General features: G+C 42.6%; 1 protein-coding gene across 1 annotated transcript in view; it reads right to left on the bottom strand.

Moving 5' to 3' along the window:
* Nucleotides 1–208: 208 nt before the first annotated feature.
* Nucleotides 209–18,037, bottom strand: part of SLC7A14 (solute carrier family 7 member 14) — a 125,010-nt gene continuing 107,181 nt past the window's right edge. Inside the window, exon 8 of the mRNA XM_030863744.2 lies at nucleotides 209–7,183. Coding sequence (XP_030719604.1) covers nucleotides 6,861–7,183 — 323 coding nt within the window. The 3' untranslated portion in view covers nucleotides 209–6,860. The remainder of the gene's footprint in view (nucleotides 7,184–18,037) is intronic.

The following is an 18,037-nucleotide window of genomic DNA, read 5'->3' as shown; positions in this document are numbered from 1 at the left end:
GAGCCCTGTACCTTGTTGGAGGAAAACGGTGAGAGGGAGATGGAATCACGTCACGTTCTCCCAAGAGTCTGCTAAAGCGGAATTTTAGTTTCTTCACAGAAGTAAAGTGAACTTTATAAGGTAGGATGGCATTTTCTTCTAATTTAAGTTTTAATAGTCGATTAGCTGTAATTTTTAAAATATTTTTATTCTGAAAACGAATTTTCCACAATAATGCAATTAGTTCCAAAAAATGAGCTCATTTATCTGGCTTTTCTACAAAGGACAATTGAAACATTTAAGGCAAGATTCACTTATTCATCTCCATTTTAGGATGGAAAGAAAGTAGCAGACTTCAGATACTGGTCAAGGTAACAAACTATGGGAAAGCTCCTTTTTCTTTTCTTTTTTCTATTGGTCATCTCCTGTGTAAGAGCTTTACATTATTATGAATATTTTATAGTAAGACACTTGTTTCTGACTTTCTTTATAAACGCATTTTTAAATTTAAAGGCACACAATAAAGCTTTATGCATTTATTAAAATATACACATTTTGGTAAATTTAGAATTTTCCCTTAGTGTCTTGATAAATCAATATATTGTCAACATCACAGTCATTTAAAAATAAAACACACTTCATAACATAGCTGCATATTATTTCTTTCTTCATGACACTACACACCCCATTGTACAGTGCACCAATGGGAATTAGAAACCACAAGACAAACTTTAACAAATACAGCAAGTTCATACCAGAAAAAAAAAAAAAAAAAAAAGCAGAGAACAACACCAGAAGTTACCATCTGCAAAAAAGCAAGTTGTAGCTCTCAAGGACCAAACAAAAATGAAACACGTTAGTAAAATTTACAAGCTGTATGTATAACTTTGGATATGAATTAAACAGTAACGTTTCTTTTCCACAGTGAGAAAAGCTAGAATGGGAGTCCTGGTTAGATGGTGTGCCTATATGGGATGAGGACTATAGCTGCTCTTTAAAAGACCTGCAGCCCCTTCTATCAGCCCAGATGGTTGAGGTATTTATGCGCCATCATAGCATTAACTGTGTTTTTGCTTTGGAAGGTGGGTGTTTGATTTCCAGGGTAGAGTCTAGCCTGTGGAACCGTGAGTGAGTGAGACAAAGTACCTGCAACTGCCACGACCAATTAGTAGGAGACGTACAAGGAGCAGCCTTCTCAGAATGAATACAGTCCTTCATAGTCTGCACTTCCTGGGAAATTCACATGACACACAATTCCCGTTACTCAATGCCACCAATGTCAATGTCAGGAAAACGGGAAAAAAGAGCACAGAGGGAGTCCCTAATGAAAAAATCCAGGCTGCCCCTGTTTCCTAGTTCTAATATCAAGCCATTTTCTTTCCTTATTGTATCAAAATGCACTAAACGTTCTCACAGAATAAGAAATTACAGCTACCTGCCTTCAGAAGACTTCAAGCCCAAAGCTGTCTTTGTGAAGGTCCTATGTGAATTTTGTAACTCCATGCACGTAGCATACTGTTTAATGATTTCTAACACTATTTTAGTTGATGCTACAGAATATATGTTCACTTTTGATGGTCTTCAAAACTTCCACTAATCCTTTTTGGGCGTTAAGTCCTAAAAAACGAAAACATTTTCTCAGAGAAGTAGTTATGGCACAAGGCAAGTGCCTAGGTATTTCAGAACGACGAGTGAGTTACTCAAGCCGGGCAACAAAAGGAAAGCCTTTAAGAAAGAAAGTTGCTCCTGAGGGGGGAAAAATTACAAGAGCCTCTCCTCAAAAGTCTTAGAGACAATAAAAGTAGACACAGGACTAACAAATTTGTACACGAAAGGGGCTTTCTGCTAGCCATCACCACTCCAGTTGAGAAACGCAAACTCCTTTGCGGAAACAGCATCCAAGTTCCCGCTTGGGGCGGGACCTGCGGGTTGGGACGCTGTCCTGCGCTTGCGCGTTGTTTACTTACACATTATTGGCTGTCTCAAGGCGGCGCCATCACTGGTTACCAGTTGGCGCCTGTCTTTGCCAGTAGGCCAGGGGGTCCTCAGCGTGCGGGAGGTGCGTGCATATGGGAGAAACTGAGGCTCCGTGGAACTCTGAGATAGAAAAACCTTCCTGGACAAGTCTTGTTCTAAACACCATGGGGTGCGAATTCGACGTGGCGAATTTGGAGGGCGGCGAATTTGCTCCGCCCTTTCCTCCAGCGTAAGAAATTAAGCTGGCCTTCGGAGTGCGCACTAGCCCGAGGGCTTAAATCCCAGCGTGGACTGTTAACCGCCGCCAGGACTCGGTGAGTTGACCCCAACTGTGGCTTCAGACACATTCTGACATCTCCACCCAGCAAGACATTTTAATCTGAGACACAGAATTAGTAAACGTGCGGCTGACCCTCAGTGGGCTTCCACTGACAACTCGGCCCTCCTAAAATCTAGTGCGAAAGGGGACAGCAATTTCCTCCAGTCTTTTAGACAGATTCTCAAACTCCTGTAGCTTCTCTTTATAATGCGGAGAAGAGGTAGCCCCTTGTAAAGTAGATTCACAAGTGGGATGTAAAGGAGTTCAGGTTCATCAACTCTTTTCAGAATGGGGGAAAGACATTTCTTTGAAGGAGTTTGTGCTTTGTTTCCCCGATATTACTAGGTTTATATCCTGACCAACCACAGGTTCTAGAGAAAGATGGATCATTAAATTCAACAACCTTTCCCCCCCTTTTTATTAAACAGGCACATCATGACCATTATGTTGACATTTGATTAGCTATTAGTTTGTTACTAAGAAGGAGAACTGGATTCTTGACCTAATTCTGTCATTCCTTTCCTTTCACAAAGTGGCTTTACACTCGAGTAAAATCTTGAGCTGCACTTTTACTGTTCAGGTTAGATAGATATAAAATGTTGTTAGGTTTGGTTGTTTAAATTTACTGTTGAAAATTTTAAAGTGGCTGGGAAATAACTTTGTGTTGTCTGTCCACATGTTAAATGACTATACGTCTCCTAAGTTGACAGGATTCCTTTGAAATCAGACAGGATTTCAAAGGAAGAATCATACGTTGTTTTAAGTATGGATATTTTCCCCCTTTAGGTATGTTAAATCAACTTGGAGTGTGTATGTAATTTCTCAGCCCCTTGCTAGGCAGATGAAGCCACTGCCCCAGCTTCTTGAAGTCCAGCCTTCCCTGATTCATACTTTAATCATTTCCTCATTGCCGCCCCACCCAAGGAGAGCCAGCCAGCTCAGTTCAACATTCACATCTATCTGTGCGTGAGCCCTGACTTGCCTTCTCAGCATTATTTTCTACAGTTCTAAATACAAATCATGTGCTCCTGTCAAACTAGCTTCTTGCTTTTCCTTGAAGGAGGCACGGTACAAATGATTAGTCAGGAGACAGCTGTTAGCCACAGTCTACACCTTACTCATGCTGATCCTCCAGCTGGCGAGCATCTCCTTCATTTCTACCTGGCAAAAGTCTCCCCACCCCACAAGCCTCAACACAAGGGCTGCATTCTCTATGATCTTTCCGATGGAGGGAGGTCTTTTCGATATTTGAACCCTTACAGCACATAATAAGCTCTCCACAAAAAATTGTTGAATAAATGATATTTCCTTTTCCCTTCATTCATCCATCCACCCATCCATCTGATCAGATATTTATTGAACATCCACTATATGCCAAGCACATGCAGTTGGTAAAATCTGGCTCTGAAGCTTATTATGGTATTGCAGTTCTCTGCCCTCGTGGGGAAGGATATATTCTTATCATCCAGGAACACTTCTTGTTGTCATTACCAACAATTCCATTATGTCTTAAGTTGCCTCCTCATTGGCAAATCTAGCAGTGCATGTCAAAGTTCTGCATTTGTGCACTAAATACACGTCTAGCCTTGTCTTATCCTTTCTATTTCTATTTTTATTTGCCTCAGTTCCTCACTTAATCTTTCTGTATTGTATGTATTTTTATAGCCACCTGAAGTCCTCTTGAAATGAAGCAGAGTGCTAATAAAGAGCATACAATTAAAAAAAATCAAGTACTTGCCTCCAAATCATAAATCCACATGATGAAATCTCACTGAAAGAGCTCTTGCTACAGAGGAGTCAGTAAAATAGAGGTCTTTCTTGGACTCTGTTCAAGGGGCTAAGTTTCTGAGGTAACTATAGGGTGATCTTACTTACAACGTGGTCCCACAAATATGGTCTTAAGAAAATTAATTAGGAAACGCTACTATAATCATTCTGGTGGCTTCTGGTATTTGAAAACTGCATTGTGAAATCTAGGACTGTTTCACAGAGGCTGGGAAACATGAGGGAAAAACATGTCTATTTATCTTGAAAAACTTTTTCTATCATATTGACTAACTTTTTTTAAAAGCCAAGGTCACTGGTGAAATGACTAATCAACTTTAGAGCAATAAGGAGAGCAAAGCTTAAAAAAATATAGATGCTACTGGTGAGAAATGACTCCTGAAATGAGAATGATTTAGAGAAGGCCTTCAAGAAATCAGTACCAACAGGGTTTACCAAAGCATGCCTTCTCTCTTCTCATGCTGCAGAAACTGCATACATCTGCCACCAGACAATGGTTACGCTAGTACCTACACCTTACTAGCAAAAGGAAGCTCTTTCACTCACGTTAGGATTTTGTTATTTTTGTATTCATATTTCTCTTTGAACGCTTTTAAGGAATACAGCCCCATCCCATCTGTCTGGATGTGTCTCAGGTTTAACAGGTTATATTTAAACTAGGCAGATTTGTTGAGTCCTAAGACCAGTTCGAAACTTTGTTTTCACAAAAATTACTGATAGCGAATTTAATCCCCAAGGATGTATTTCACACACCAGGCACTGTATCTTTATGGTTAATCTTAGGCGAGAGAAAAATGGCATTGCCAAGCCTTAAATTAAAATGAAAAAATGACCTCAGGAAACCAGAGCTCTAAACACTTAATATAGAGGAATGAAAAAGAAGATCTGGAAACAGTAATTATTTGAATTTAAATGGCATACATTGGCTATGGGTGGGATATGCAGTTTATTAAAAAAAAAAAAACTAGTGTCAGTTGATCTTTTAAACAATATTATGTTAAAGCCCAGGGCATCAACCAAGAGGACTTGTCAGGTTCGGTTGTTTTATCTACATTTATCAGGCTCTGGTGCTGCTTGTTCCCTGGGCTGTGAGCCTGCAAGGACAGATGTTACATTTCTTTTTATTCGCATTGCTTAAGACTTGATACATTCTTGATCAGTGTTAGTTTTGCATAAAAATGTGCTTTTGCCTCCTGTTTATAATCCTGAAACATGCCAAGGTGGCACAAACCTCAACCTTTAAGAAAGAATAGACTTAAACATTAGTTGATGTTCTGGAAAACTTTGGGCATAACTCTAGATCCAGGAGACAGAGAGAGCAAAGAATTTGCTATTGCGCCTCCCTTTCGGGAAATTCTCACAAAGATTTTAGCTTGATCCAAATTGTGCCTTCACATACATGCGTGCACATCTCAAGGCAGTGTTGGAATCCCTGTAACCCAGGACTAGAATGCATAGACCATGTGTTTTTTTTCTTGTTGCAAATGTTCTCTTCCAGCTTGTTTCAGAGAAAATACCTTTAAGAGCCCCCTCTATGGCCCAGATTTAGACCTTACCAGATTTTTCTCTGGGCCTCAGTGAAACTACTTTGGGAAATAACAGGAAAAATACACATCTAAAAGTGAGCTACTCCAGAGGAATAAGGTTCAGAAGTGAAATGTGACCTCATGGAATGCAGTTACTAAGTAGCTGTGCTTCAATATTTTTGTTTTCAGAGCAGCACCCAACAATCAAGTGGTTGCATATCTCACAAAACTACAGAATTTATAATTTTAGAAATCTGAAGTAGAGTTTGCAATGTGATCTCAGTGGCTGGGTCACTTTGCCTTGTAAAGCTTTTTTATCTGATCGTAAGACAAACAGCCTACTTCTTCAAGGCATACTAGTGCCATGAAATCATGCTCCTACTTTGCCCGCTTTCATCATATCACCAGGAGCTTAGAGTCTGGTATAAGAGAAGGCATGACAGAGAGTTAATTTTTGCCAATGCCCTTCTGGCCTTCACTGCAAGAGATGGTTATTCAGTTTTTTTTTTTTCCCTGGGCATTTAAGTAGAGCTTTGATGGTGCTTCTCACCATATTATTGGGTCTGCATGACTGCTTTATGGTGCGTCTGAAATCTTTGGGGTCATGGTCTCAGAGTCCCTGACCTTTGCTGTGTCCTAAAGTTCTAGTTGGGAGATTGTGAGAACCTTGGCAAAGGACAAGAGGCATGCATCTCCATGAATTTGTTTTTGTGAGATTGCAGGACACAATGTGGCTTGCTGAGGAAGTGCCACGTGCCACCTGGCCTCAGGGAGCAGCTCTCAGCCCAGCACGCTGAAACAGAGCTTTGCCCTTGTGGTCTCAGGTGGCTGACATGCTGCCTTGTGCCCACCCCTGCCTGCTTTGGCACATCTCCAGGAGGAGCTGCAGCCTCAGTGTGGTCCAGGAAGTTTACTCCCTGCTTCTTGGGGCCTTAGAAGCGGAAAGATTCAACCAGCAAAGCGAAGGCCTGGGAAACGTTTGCTGCCATCAGCTCTGATGGTTGCACCTAAGGTAGAACTTCTTGTAGCTTCTTGTTTAGCTTTTTTGTTTTTGTTTCTTACAAGGGGACCAGCTATGGGACCTGGGTTAAGCCCTTCGACAGAACCATCCTGAAGAGCAGAAGTGGCAAATGACAGGCTATGACTGGGGACTGACTTTGGGGAAGGCTGGGTTTTTGCAATGAGAGCCAAAGACGTTTCCACCTTCTAGCCCACAGGTTAAGTTACTGAAAATAAATCACCATCATTTCTACACATTTCTTGCGTGTTTGCTCCTACTCTGGAGAGTAATCTAACTCATCATTGGCAATCAGGGCCTCTGAGTTCTGTTTGTGTTTGCTTTTGCTCTTCGCCTTGCTGCTCGTCTGGGTGTTTGCCTGTGCATCTGACATCTGCTGGTAATAGAAGCCTTTGTCTTCGGCAGGCCCGCCCCAGTTCTCCTGGCTCTCGCCCTCTGTGGCATAGGAGAAACCTTCTTCCACCGAGAAGGGGTCGTCCACGTCGTAACGCTGGTACGTGCTTTGGTGCAGGGCTTCTTCTCGGGCGCTGATTTCCAGGGTGCTGTTCCAGATGCCGTACCCAAAATAAATGAGCATACCTGTAGGTGGGAGGTGGAGGGAAGCACAAGTGGGATAAGCAGTTGCTTTGGGATCTGTGGGTCAAGCAGGGAGCTCACTCTCAATCGTGAAAGCAGAGCTGGTGCTGGTTGTGTTTTCTTTGGTCTATACAGTGTACTGAAAAGACTCGAATTAGATGCTGTTTAAAAATTGGGAGATCTTGCATTAAGCAACCCATATTTACAGCTTCCCCTAAAAAAGTCAGAAGGACTGACAACACTGTACCCACATTCCGATATGGAAACGTTTGGCTGAGGTGAGAACTGGCTGCCTCTTTAGTTAGGATATGGGCTCTTGAGGTCACCTCAGTCCCCCCTCCCCTGTTGACATCTAGCTCACTGTACTCATGTAGGTGCTCGCCAGGAAATGTGCATTTTCTACTCTGGATTAAATAGTTATGGATCACCAGCAGTGTATTCCCAGCCTTCTCATAGCATCTTATTATCCCATACCTGCACTTAGGGACTCCATCTTTTATTTCACCACGTAGCAACATGCATATATGATCCTACGATTTACTTTGCCATTTTTCACTCACCAAAGTCATAATACATTACTGCCACTCAGCTGTCCACTTTCATCTGTGGACTCTCACAGTGTCTAGTGCATGCCACTGTTTCGGCCCTTAGGGTATCTGTTGTGTGCTTATCTGTACAGGGTGGTTCTGTTTTATAGACTGTGCAGAAAACTGGCACTTAATGTTTGTTGAAGGAATGAATGAGAACTCCTGATACGCATGCAGTGTCCAGTGCAACCTTCTCATTCCAAGCGAAGGAAAGAAACCTGCCTTCCTAGTTAATACGTAGCATTAATATGGGCTAATGTTTCATTTCTATTAGAATTTTTAGGAAAAGATATATGAAAATAGTTTGAGAGACCCCATTTTCTACCTTGAAAGGCCCATGAAGGCTCAGGGCCTGGAGCGCTGAGAACTGTAGCCTTGGAGGCCATGGGGCATGATGGTTAAGAGTGCGAGGTCTGGGTTCAAATCATGCCTCTATCACTATTAGCTGTGTAACCCTGGACCAGTTACTGAGCCTCTTTGCGCCTCAGCTTTCTCTTCTAGGAAACCATGAGAGTACTACTGTACCTATACCTTGGGGTTGCTGTGAGGAGGAAACGAGATAAGCAGTGGTTCTCAACCCTGGCTGCACCTGGAGGGTCACCTGGGGAGTTTTTGCATAATCCTGATACCTGAGCCTCATCCTCTATAGAGATTCTGATTTAATTGGTCTGCAGTGTGACCCAAGCATAGGTGTTTTTAAAGCTTCACAGGTGATTCCAGTGGTCAGCCAAGGCTGAGAACCCCTGAGATCAGGAACATTAAAGCTCGTGATGTGGGAATTCCCTGGTGGTCCAGTGGTTAGGACTCCTCACTTTCACTGTCATGGGCCCGGGTTCGATCCCTGGTCAGGGAACTAAGATCCCACAAACTGCGTGGTGTGGCCAGAAAACGAACAAACAAAAAAACAACTCCTGATGCACATGCTTCACTGCCAACTTTGGCCATTTTGTGGCCTGGCCGCTGGGGGCCCCTCGGTTATGCACCCTCCTTCCAGGCCCCAACACCCTCTTCTCGGTGGCACTAGCCTCTTTGAATTTGCTAACCCTGTGGGCATCTGCTGGGCTGTTTGCTTAGAACCACAAGGTGAGGCCTGCTTTCCGCTCTGGTGCTTGAGGTATCCTGCTTCCTTTTGAATTTGCAGTGTGTCTTTTTAAGCTTGGATTTCCCCCCACCATCCCCCAGTGAAATCAACTTTCCAGGAGCCAAAGTAAGCAGAGATTTATAGTCCTAATTGGTAATAAATCCTGGAGTTAATCATTTGCAGACGTAGCTATTCTGAAATAGCGACTTCATTTGTTCTGAGCATGGCTCTTTACTCTTTCTTGTCTGGGGTGGATGTGGCCATGGGGGATAGTTATTATCCTTGTGTAGAACAAGGCGCCAAACTGAGGCCTCTCTTAAAAGGGCCAGCATGCTGCTTCTTGGAGAATGCCTCTGTTGGAAGCATGTTTGTTTCAGGAGACTAGGTTTATCGTCAGGCACACACCTCCTTATGTCCAGTTTTTTTTTCTTGCTATCTTTTCTCTTAGACATACAGGCAGGTGCCAAAGCTTGTCTTCTTCTTCAGCTTGGTATCTATTACATCAATTCTTTCCTCTTTGATCCCCTTCTCGGATTCTATTTATAAGCATGTTATTTCCCTACTAAACTTAATACCATTTTTTCTTTCCCCCTTTGCCCCTAGCTTCTCTCTTCTGTACTATACGGGTCATCATTTGAGCACTGGTTTGATATCTATTCTGACAAACTTTCCTCTGTCCCCACCAAGTATTGGGGTGTCAGGTAGATCGGTTTATGGGAATTCTCTGGGAGCCTTGGCGTGATTGCTCATAGGATCATAGATATTTAGAGCTGGAAAAGAGTCTATGTCATTTACCTATTTGAATACCTTCATTTTACAGACGAAGAAATGGAGGCTGGGAAAGACTGAGTCACAGCAGTAGCATTCCATGAGGATAGAGAGAAGGCTCTAGCTTACTCAGCCCTTCACACCCCCTCCACTGCTGCGTTATAGACTGTGCCTAGCGCAAAAATATTTGGTACAAGTTAGGTTCTATCTGGGGAGTGGCTGGGTCTGGAAGGAACATGAGTGTGTGTGTGTGTGTGTGTGTGTGTGTGTGTGTGTGTGTCTGTACGCAAATGTGTCGACTGTGATTACTTTGGGAAAGCAATCCATGGAAACCTACCACATAAATATTTATGGGCCTTCTAATGTTTGCTCTGAGCCCCCTACAGTTTCAAAGGTGTGTCACTCTGTCTTCAAAAATACATTTCAAATATGAGTGCTGTGAACCAAGAATCGACTGTGTGTATCGGCCTGACAGCATGAACAGCCGGCTTGGGCACATGCGTTCTCCTAGGGCTTGGCGTTCTGTCTGCCTTTATCCTTCTCCCTGGCCCTTGAATCAGTTCAGGAAAAGTGGTGTGAGGCAGAGAAGGACTGGAGAAAAGGAAGAATGGAGGAGGACAAAGGAACAGAGGGGAACAAATGAGCGGGGGCGGAGAGAAGAGAGAAACATGTATTACCATCTGTCACACATAAACAAGGGCTTTGTGTTGGAGGAGTAAACAGAGCTGCTAAAAGCCTCCTGTGTAGAAGCAGGGTGTTTTGTTTCTGCTCCTTTTTTCAGTTGGCCTAGAGAGGGAAGCATGAGGTCGTTTCTGAAAAATCTGTGGGGAGCTTCTGGGAATCCTGAATCATCTGAACAAAACTTCACACAACCCCTCTGGGTGCTGAGGTCCTACAGTGATGCATCCTTTATGTCACACCTTTCTCCCAAGGAACACAAAATGTTTTACAAATGTTGTCTTGTTTAGACTCCTCCTGGCCTGTTTCAGAATGGTGTGTGTGTGGGGGGGGGGTTAAGGTTATGTGCGTTTCACAGGCTGGAAACTGCAGCACAAGGCGAAATACAGGACTTTCCACAGCTACACAGTCAGTGTTTAGGTAGTGTTCAGACTGTGGATCCTTCCGGGTCCTCCATGTCATAATCCAGGCTGCTTTCAATTGTTATTTCTCCCACCTACCAGGGGTGGCTGGGAGGTATAGACTAATTGGAAGCAATTTTGCTGAACTTTACTTTTGAAGAATTTAAAACATACAGAAGTGGAGAGAATAGTATAAAAAAGCCTATGTATTCATTGCTAGCCCGCTCCCTCCCCCCTACTACTTTGTCTTTAGATTATTTTGAAACAAATCCCTTTCATCCTGTTTCATCTGTAAATGTTTCAGTATGTATCTGTAAAATAGACTCCTTTAAAAACCTTAACTTAGTATCATTATCACATCTAAAAACTGATAATAATTCCTTAATATGGAGCTTCCCTGGTGGTGCAGTGGTTGAGAATCTGCCTACCAATTCAGGGGACACGGGGCCCTGGTCTGGGAAAATCCCACACGCTGTGGAGCAACTAAGCACGTACGCCACAGCTACTGAGCCTGCGCTCTAGAGCCCGCGAGCCACAGCTACTGAAGCCCTCGCGCCACAACTCCTGAAGCCCGTGTGCCTAGAGCCCATGCCCTGCAGCGAGAAGCCACCGCAATGTGAAGCCCATGCACCACAGCAAAGAGTAGCCCCCGCTCGCCACAACTAAAAAGAAAGCCCGCGTGCAGCAACGAAGACCCAATGCAGCCAAAAATACATAAAGAAATAAATTTATTAAAAAAAAAGAAATTTATTTTAAAAATTCCTTAATATCATCTGATATCCAGCAGCATTAAAATTTCCCCAAATTATTATGTTTGGATAAACTCTTCACTTATTGAAACTATACACTTACTTCAATGATGCCATCATTGCTTGAAATAGTTTTTGGGTCCTGTCATTTAGGTTGTCACTGGGATTGGGTTTACTCTTTTGTAAACCCTTACAGATGGCAAAGTTTTATCTTTTGAAAGTAGGTTTGCTTTTAGCATAAGCCAGAAGTCATTTGGAACCAAGCCTCAAGAATAAGATGGCTGATTGATAAATAATATTACTTATTCTATTTGGGTACTTAATTCTCCAGTTCCATAAAAACTTAGATCCACTGCTTTGTAGTTATACATCTGATACCTGAATGAATGAAAGGCAGGCGTGATGTTAAAAATCAGAAGGGAATCAGCTTTTGTGTTGCAGCAGGGTCTTGGAGGCCCCCCTGCTGGGCTGGAGTTATTTTTTTAGTTGCTGGATCGTGGAGGGGAGGGACCACTCAAGGCAGTGACTAGTTAGCAGCAGGCACAGACGTGTTTCAGTATTTTAACAGCAGACACGGCTGTACTGGGCACCCAGTAAGGGCAATGAGTCCCGTGAGAGGCTGTTTGCGCTGAAGGGACATATTCAAAGGGAGGCTCTGGCTTCTTTTCTGGACAGAAGTTCCCGGGTGGAGAATACGCCTGCCATATTGTCTTCATCTTGTTTAGCCTGAGAGGTTCGGGCTAGATAAGATGAAGAATCATGCCTTCAGCAATTGAACGGGCTTTCTTTATGTAACAGTACCTTGTGATCAGAAGGCCCTTTATACAAACACACTTCCTCGTCCATCATCCCAGAGAAGTTAAGAAGTGTGCAATATGCAGGGATTGAAATGGCACCAGAACTCACATCTCTTGAGTCTAAATGGAGGGCCGCTCCCATCCTACCCAGGGGCCTCCAGAGAGCTTTTCGGGGCGTCAGGTTGCCTTCACGAGATCGGGGCACCTCAGTGTCAGCTGGCGAAACACCTACTTACTCCACTTGTCTCAGTCCATCCTGTGCAAATTAAGCAAATGACCTCAAACCTACAAGTGAGAGGGGTAGGGGTAGGGCGTCCTCTGAATCATATGGGAGAAATCCAGAACAAAAGCTCAGTGCTGAAAAGAGCCCGGGTGACCTGGGTCTAGACAGATTTCCAATCCTGCAGGAACAAGCTCAGGTTATGAAGAAGGTCCCTGACCTTTGGGGTCCCCCAGGAGCTGCCTGTCCTCTGAACATGGCTCCACGCTCAGGCCAAAAGAGGCGGGCCACCTGACCTCAGGCTGGGTGGAACAGCCTCTTCCTGGGGCACGTTTTCCAGCAGGAAGCCCTGCCCGCTGAAGGTAACGAGGCGCTTTGTTATGCCAGGAGGCTTTTTTATTTTTACTACTCTGGGATCAACTTTCCAAAACAGACACTTGCCAATGCAGAAATGAAGATGGTAATGAGAAGGTGGCCTCCCATCCAGCACAGTCCCCGCCAGCTCCCACTTTGCTGGTTATTTTTTAAATACTCACAAGCCCTGTTGATTGTAATAACAGTAAGGTTTGTTTAACATGGTGTGGCCAGGAAGAGCAGGCTCAGGATGGAATGGGGACCGGGGGAGCTTCTCTTCTGGCCCTGCAGCTGATCTAACGTAAAGTCACATTCTTTATGCCTCAGTTTCCCACCTGCAAAATGGAGCTGGAGACCCTCATGTTATTTGTTGAGTATAATGGCTGTGAGACAGAATGCAGTCTTGTCTAAAGACATATTAAGAAGCCCAGTAATCCAAGCCAACAGTTCCACCTCTAACTCAACAGAAGCCCAAGGGAAACGTGTCTGAGTGTCCACTGAAAACATGTACGAGAATGTTCGTAGCAGCTCTGCTCCTAATGGCCCTGACTGGAAACACGCTAAATATCCATGGACACCAGGACGGATAAATACATTGTGGTGTATCAACACAGTGGAATGCTAGACAGCAAGGAGCATGAACAAACTAAAACTAGAAGCACGAGTCGGATGCATCTCACAAATGGAATGCTGAGGGAAAGAACCCCATCACCACTTTCACAGCGCTGTCTGTTAAGGGTGCACGGCACACACCCGCTCCAGGGCCTTCTACTGCCATGGTCTCCTCTGCCTTCATTCTCAGCCAGGTGTCTCCCTGTGTATCCCAGCACCTCTGCCAGCAGGCAGCGTCAGCTGCTGAACGATTCACCTCCTCCCTCCCTCCCTCTTGGAATCGCCCTGGCCTTGTGGCCATCCTCACTCTGGCCTCCGTGATTTTTCTTGCTCTTCTGAGCATGATTTTGATGTTGAAGCTGCCAGTTGTTTTCTTGTTTCCTTCAAGGAGAATGTCAAACTTATTTATGGGACATATCATCAGGAATTTGTTTATCTTGGTGCCCTGTCAGGTCGAATTCATGGCCCCCTTCTCTCCCTCCTCTTCCCTTCATCACAGTGGCTGCTTTGGGTCAGTTTCCAATAGGATTTCAGATGAGAGCTCAGGCGAAGACCGTAAAGTATGCCTTCTCTTTGGGATAGTGATGGTTTAGTACAGGATTTATGAGGGCCATTGCGCAAATCACAAGTCCTATCTGTTCTCTAAAGCTATAGACGGTAATTTGTTTTCCTCAGAGGGACTGAAAAAATTCCAGATGAAAACTTGACAGACTCCAGAGTAAGGGCGCCCACAGCTGGTCTAACAGATGATTCATTTACAGTAAAGGCCCACAGGGACCAGTAGACCTGACACATGCCTGGAAAATACCATTGTATAGTGTTCTTACTGGTCCCTCCTAGTTTCATATTCCCTGAGCCCCTGCCCAACCCCTGAGGTATTCCTTTACAAAACTGCATCATCGAAGAGAAAAGGTATATGAAGGCCGCTTTGTGGTCATTTTGTTGGGGATTATTAAACATTTGCTATTTGTGTTATTTCTCTTGTCAAAAGGAAAATAAACAAGTGCTGGGTGTCTAGTTAGGACCGTGCCTCGTTTCTCGCTGTGAGTTGTGCTCTCAAAAGCTTAGCAAAACGTTGTTACAAAAATGCTGTAATTAAGATTCATTTAGAGAAATTTGGGTAAAAAAAATGTGTTTAAGAAGATTATCAAGTTATGACTCAGCCTAACCATGTAAATCTTTTAAAAAAGTATCAGAAGTTTCATAAGAAGCTCCATTTAGAAACCTCTCTACTGTTCTCCCCAGGAAACTTATATTATGAATCGAGAGATTAAGAAGAATAATCTGACATTTTGGAGGCTCAGATGTTTAGAGATAGGATATTTATCCTACAAGATAGGATATTTATTCTACAAGATAGTTAAAAAATTTACAAGCCAGTTTGGGGTTGTGGTATGGATATATTTTATATATCCCCAAATAGGGAGTTTTGTAATTAAATTATCTGCCCTTCTTGCTAATATCTTCTTATTCTTCTCTCTAGATCAGTGGCTCTCAAATTTGAGCATGCATCAGAATTACCTGGGGGGCTTGTTAAAATCTAAATTGCCCTCAGAGATTCTGATTCTATCTGTAGGTCGGGGATGGGCTCTGAAATCGCATTTCTAACTAGTTTCCACATAATATTGATGCTGCTGGTCTGGGACCACACTTTGAGAACCACTGTTCTAGATCATTGTAAACCTGGCTGCACATTAAAATTACCTAAGAGAGTTTTAAAAATACCCAATAGTTGGCCATACCAGACCAATTGAATCAGAACATCTCTGTGAGGGGATCCTGGTCATAGAATGTTTCAGAAGCAACTCTCACGATTCTGTTGTGTAGTCAAGGTTGAGAATCATTGTTCTAGGCGAAACTTACTTATATTCCAGCCTTCAAAGATCATGATACCAAAGCAGTTAATAGCTAGCAGTTGGGTGCTTCTTAAACTGCAGGCTTCATTGCCCTCTGTCTGGCCAGCCCAAGCTGCAGGGTGGCGTCCTCCCATGCCAAGGAGTATCAGTTCCTGGAGCTAGTTTGAAGTTTGTGCTATCAGCAAGATTACAGAAGGTTCTCTGGGAGTTTTCTTCTGCCTGATAACTGGGAAGGCAGCCTGAGTCAGAACAGGTTCATGTTGTACTTTGGCATGTGATAGCTAGTCTGGGAGACAATGAATCATTGTAGCTTTTTAAAAGAAAGGCAGCAAAACAATATTTCTTACTGCTTTCTCTGATATTTTCTTATTTAAGCCCCAAACAGCAACTAGATCAAGGCTAAAAGAATTATCTGCATTTTTACAGATGAGAAAACTGAGGCCCAAAGGAGTTAAGTGAACTTCCCAAGGTCACAAGGAAGTGGCAGAGCTGTGAGTGAACTTGGGGCTGTCTGACTCCAAAGGCAATATACACAAATCAATAGATGTGATACACCATATTAACAAATTGAAGAATAAAAGCCATAAGATCATCTCAATAGATGCAGGACAAGCTTTTGATAAAATTCAACACCAATTTACGATAAAAACTCTCCAGAAAGTGGGCATAGAGGGAACCTACCTCAACATAATATAGGCCATGTATGACGAACCCACAGCAAACATTACTCTCAATGGTGAAAAACTGAAAGCATTTCCTCTAAAATCAGGAACAAGACAAGGATATCCACTCTCACCACTATTATTCAACATAGTTTTGGAAGTCCTAGCCATGGCAATCAGAGAAGAAAAAGAAATAAAAGGAATCCAAACTGGCAAAGAAGAAGTAAAACTGTCACTGTTTGCAGATGACGTTATACTATACATAGAAAATCCTAAAGATGCCACCAGAAAACTACTAGAGCTAATCAATGAACTTAGTAAACTCACAGGGTACAGAATTAACACACAGAAATCTCTTGCACTCCTATACATTAAAAATGAAAATTCAGAAGGAGAAATTAAGGAAACAATCCCATTTACCACTGCAACAAAAGAATAAAATACCTAGGAATAAACCTACCTAAGGAAGCAAAAGACCGGTATGCAGAAAACTATGATACTGATGAAAGAAATCAAAGTTGACACAAACAGATGGAGAGAGATACCATGTTCTAGGATTGGAAGAATCAACATTGTGAAAGTGACTGTAGTACCCGAAGCAATCTACGGATTCAATGCAATTGCTATCAAATTACCAACGGCATTTTTCACAGAACTAGAGCAAAAATTTTTACAATTTGAATGGAAACACAAAAGACCTCAAATAGCAAAAGCAATCTTGAGGAAAAAAAGAAAAAAAACAGAGCTGGAGGAATCAGGCTCCCTGATTTCAGACTCTACTACAGGGCTACAGTAATCAAGACAGTATAGTACTGGCACAAAAACAGAAATATAGATCAATGGAACAAGCTAGAAAGCCCAGAGATAAAACCACACACATATGGTTACCTTATCTTTGACAAAGGAGGCTAGAATATACAATGGAGCAAAGACAGCCTCTTCAATAAGTGGAGCTGGGAAAACTGGGCAGCTACATGTAAAAGAATGAAATTAGAACACTCCCTAACACCATACACAAAAATAAACTCAAAATGGATTAAAGACCTAAACGTAAGGCCAGACACTAAAACTCTTCGAGGAAAACATAGGCAGAACACTCTTTGACATAAATCGCAGCAAGATCTTTTTTGACCCACCTCCTAGAGTAATGGGAATAAAATCAAAAATAAACAAATGGGACCTAATGAAATTTAAAAGCTTTTGCACAGCAAAGGAAACCATAAATGAGATGAAAAGACAACCCTCAGAATGGGACAAAATATTTGCAAATGAAGCAATGGACAAAGGATTAATCTCCAAAATATATAAGCAGCTCATGCAGCTTAATATCAAAAAAATAAACAACCCAATCCAAAAATGGGCAGAAGACCTAAATAGACACTTCTCCAAAGAAGACATACAGATTGCCAACAAACACATGAAAAGATGCTCAACGTCACTAATTAGTAGAGAAATGCAAATCAAAACTACAATGAGGCATCACCTCACACCAGTCAGAAAGGCCATCATCACAAAATCTACAAACAATAAATGATGGAGAGGGTGTGGAGAAAAGGGAACCCTCTTGCACCGCTGATGGGAATGTAAATTGATACAGCCACTATGGAAAACAGTATGGAGGTTCCTTAAAAAACTAAAAATAGAAGTACCATATGACCCAGCAATCCCACTACTGGGCATATACCCTGAGGCAACTATAATTCAAAAAGATACATGTACCACAATGTTCACTGCAGCACTATTTACAATTTCCAGGACATGGAGGCAACCTAAATGTCCAAAGACAGATGAATGGATAAAGAAGATATTGCACATATATACAATGGAATATTACTCAGCCATAAAAAGGAACGAAATTGGGTCATTTATAGAGATGTGGGTGGACCTAGAGACTGTCATTCAGAGTGAAGTAAGAAGGAAAAACAAGTATGGTATATTAATGCATATGTGTGGAATCTGAAAAAATTGGCATAAATGATCTTATTTACAAAGCAGAAATAGAGACACAGATGTAGAGAGCAAACATGCATACCAAGGGGGAAAGGGGGAGGTGGGATGAATTGTAAGATTGGTATTGACATATATACACTAT

The sequence above is a fragment of the Globicephala melas genome, chromosome 4 (genome assembly GCF_963455315.2).
Source record: "Globicephala melas chromosome 4, mGloMel1.2, whole genome shotgun sequence".
Classification (NCBI taxonomy): Eukaryota; Metazoa; Chordata; class Mammalia; order Artiodactyla; family Delphinidae; genus Globicephala; species Globicephala melas.
This window is presented reverse-complemented; position numbering and strand designations above follow the sequence as displayed.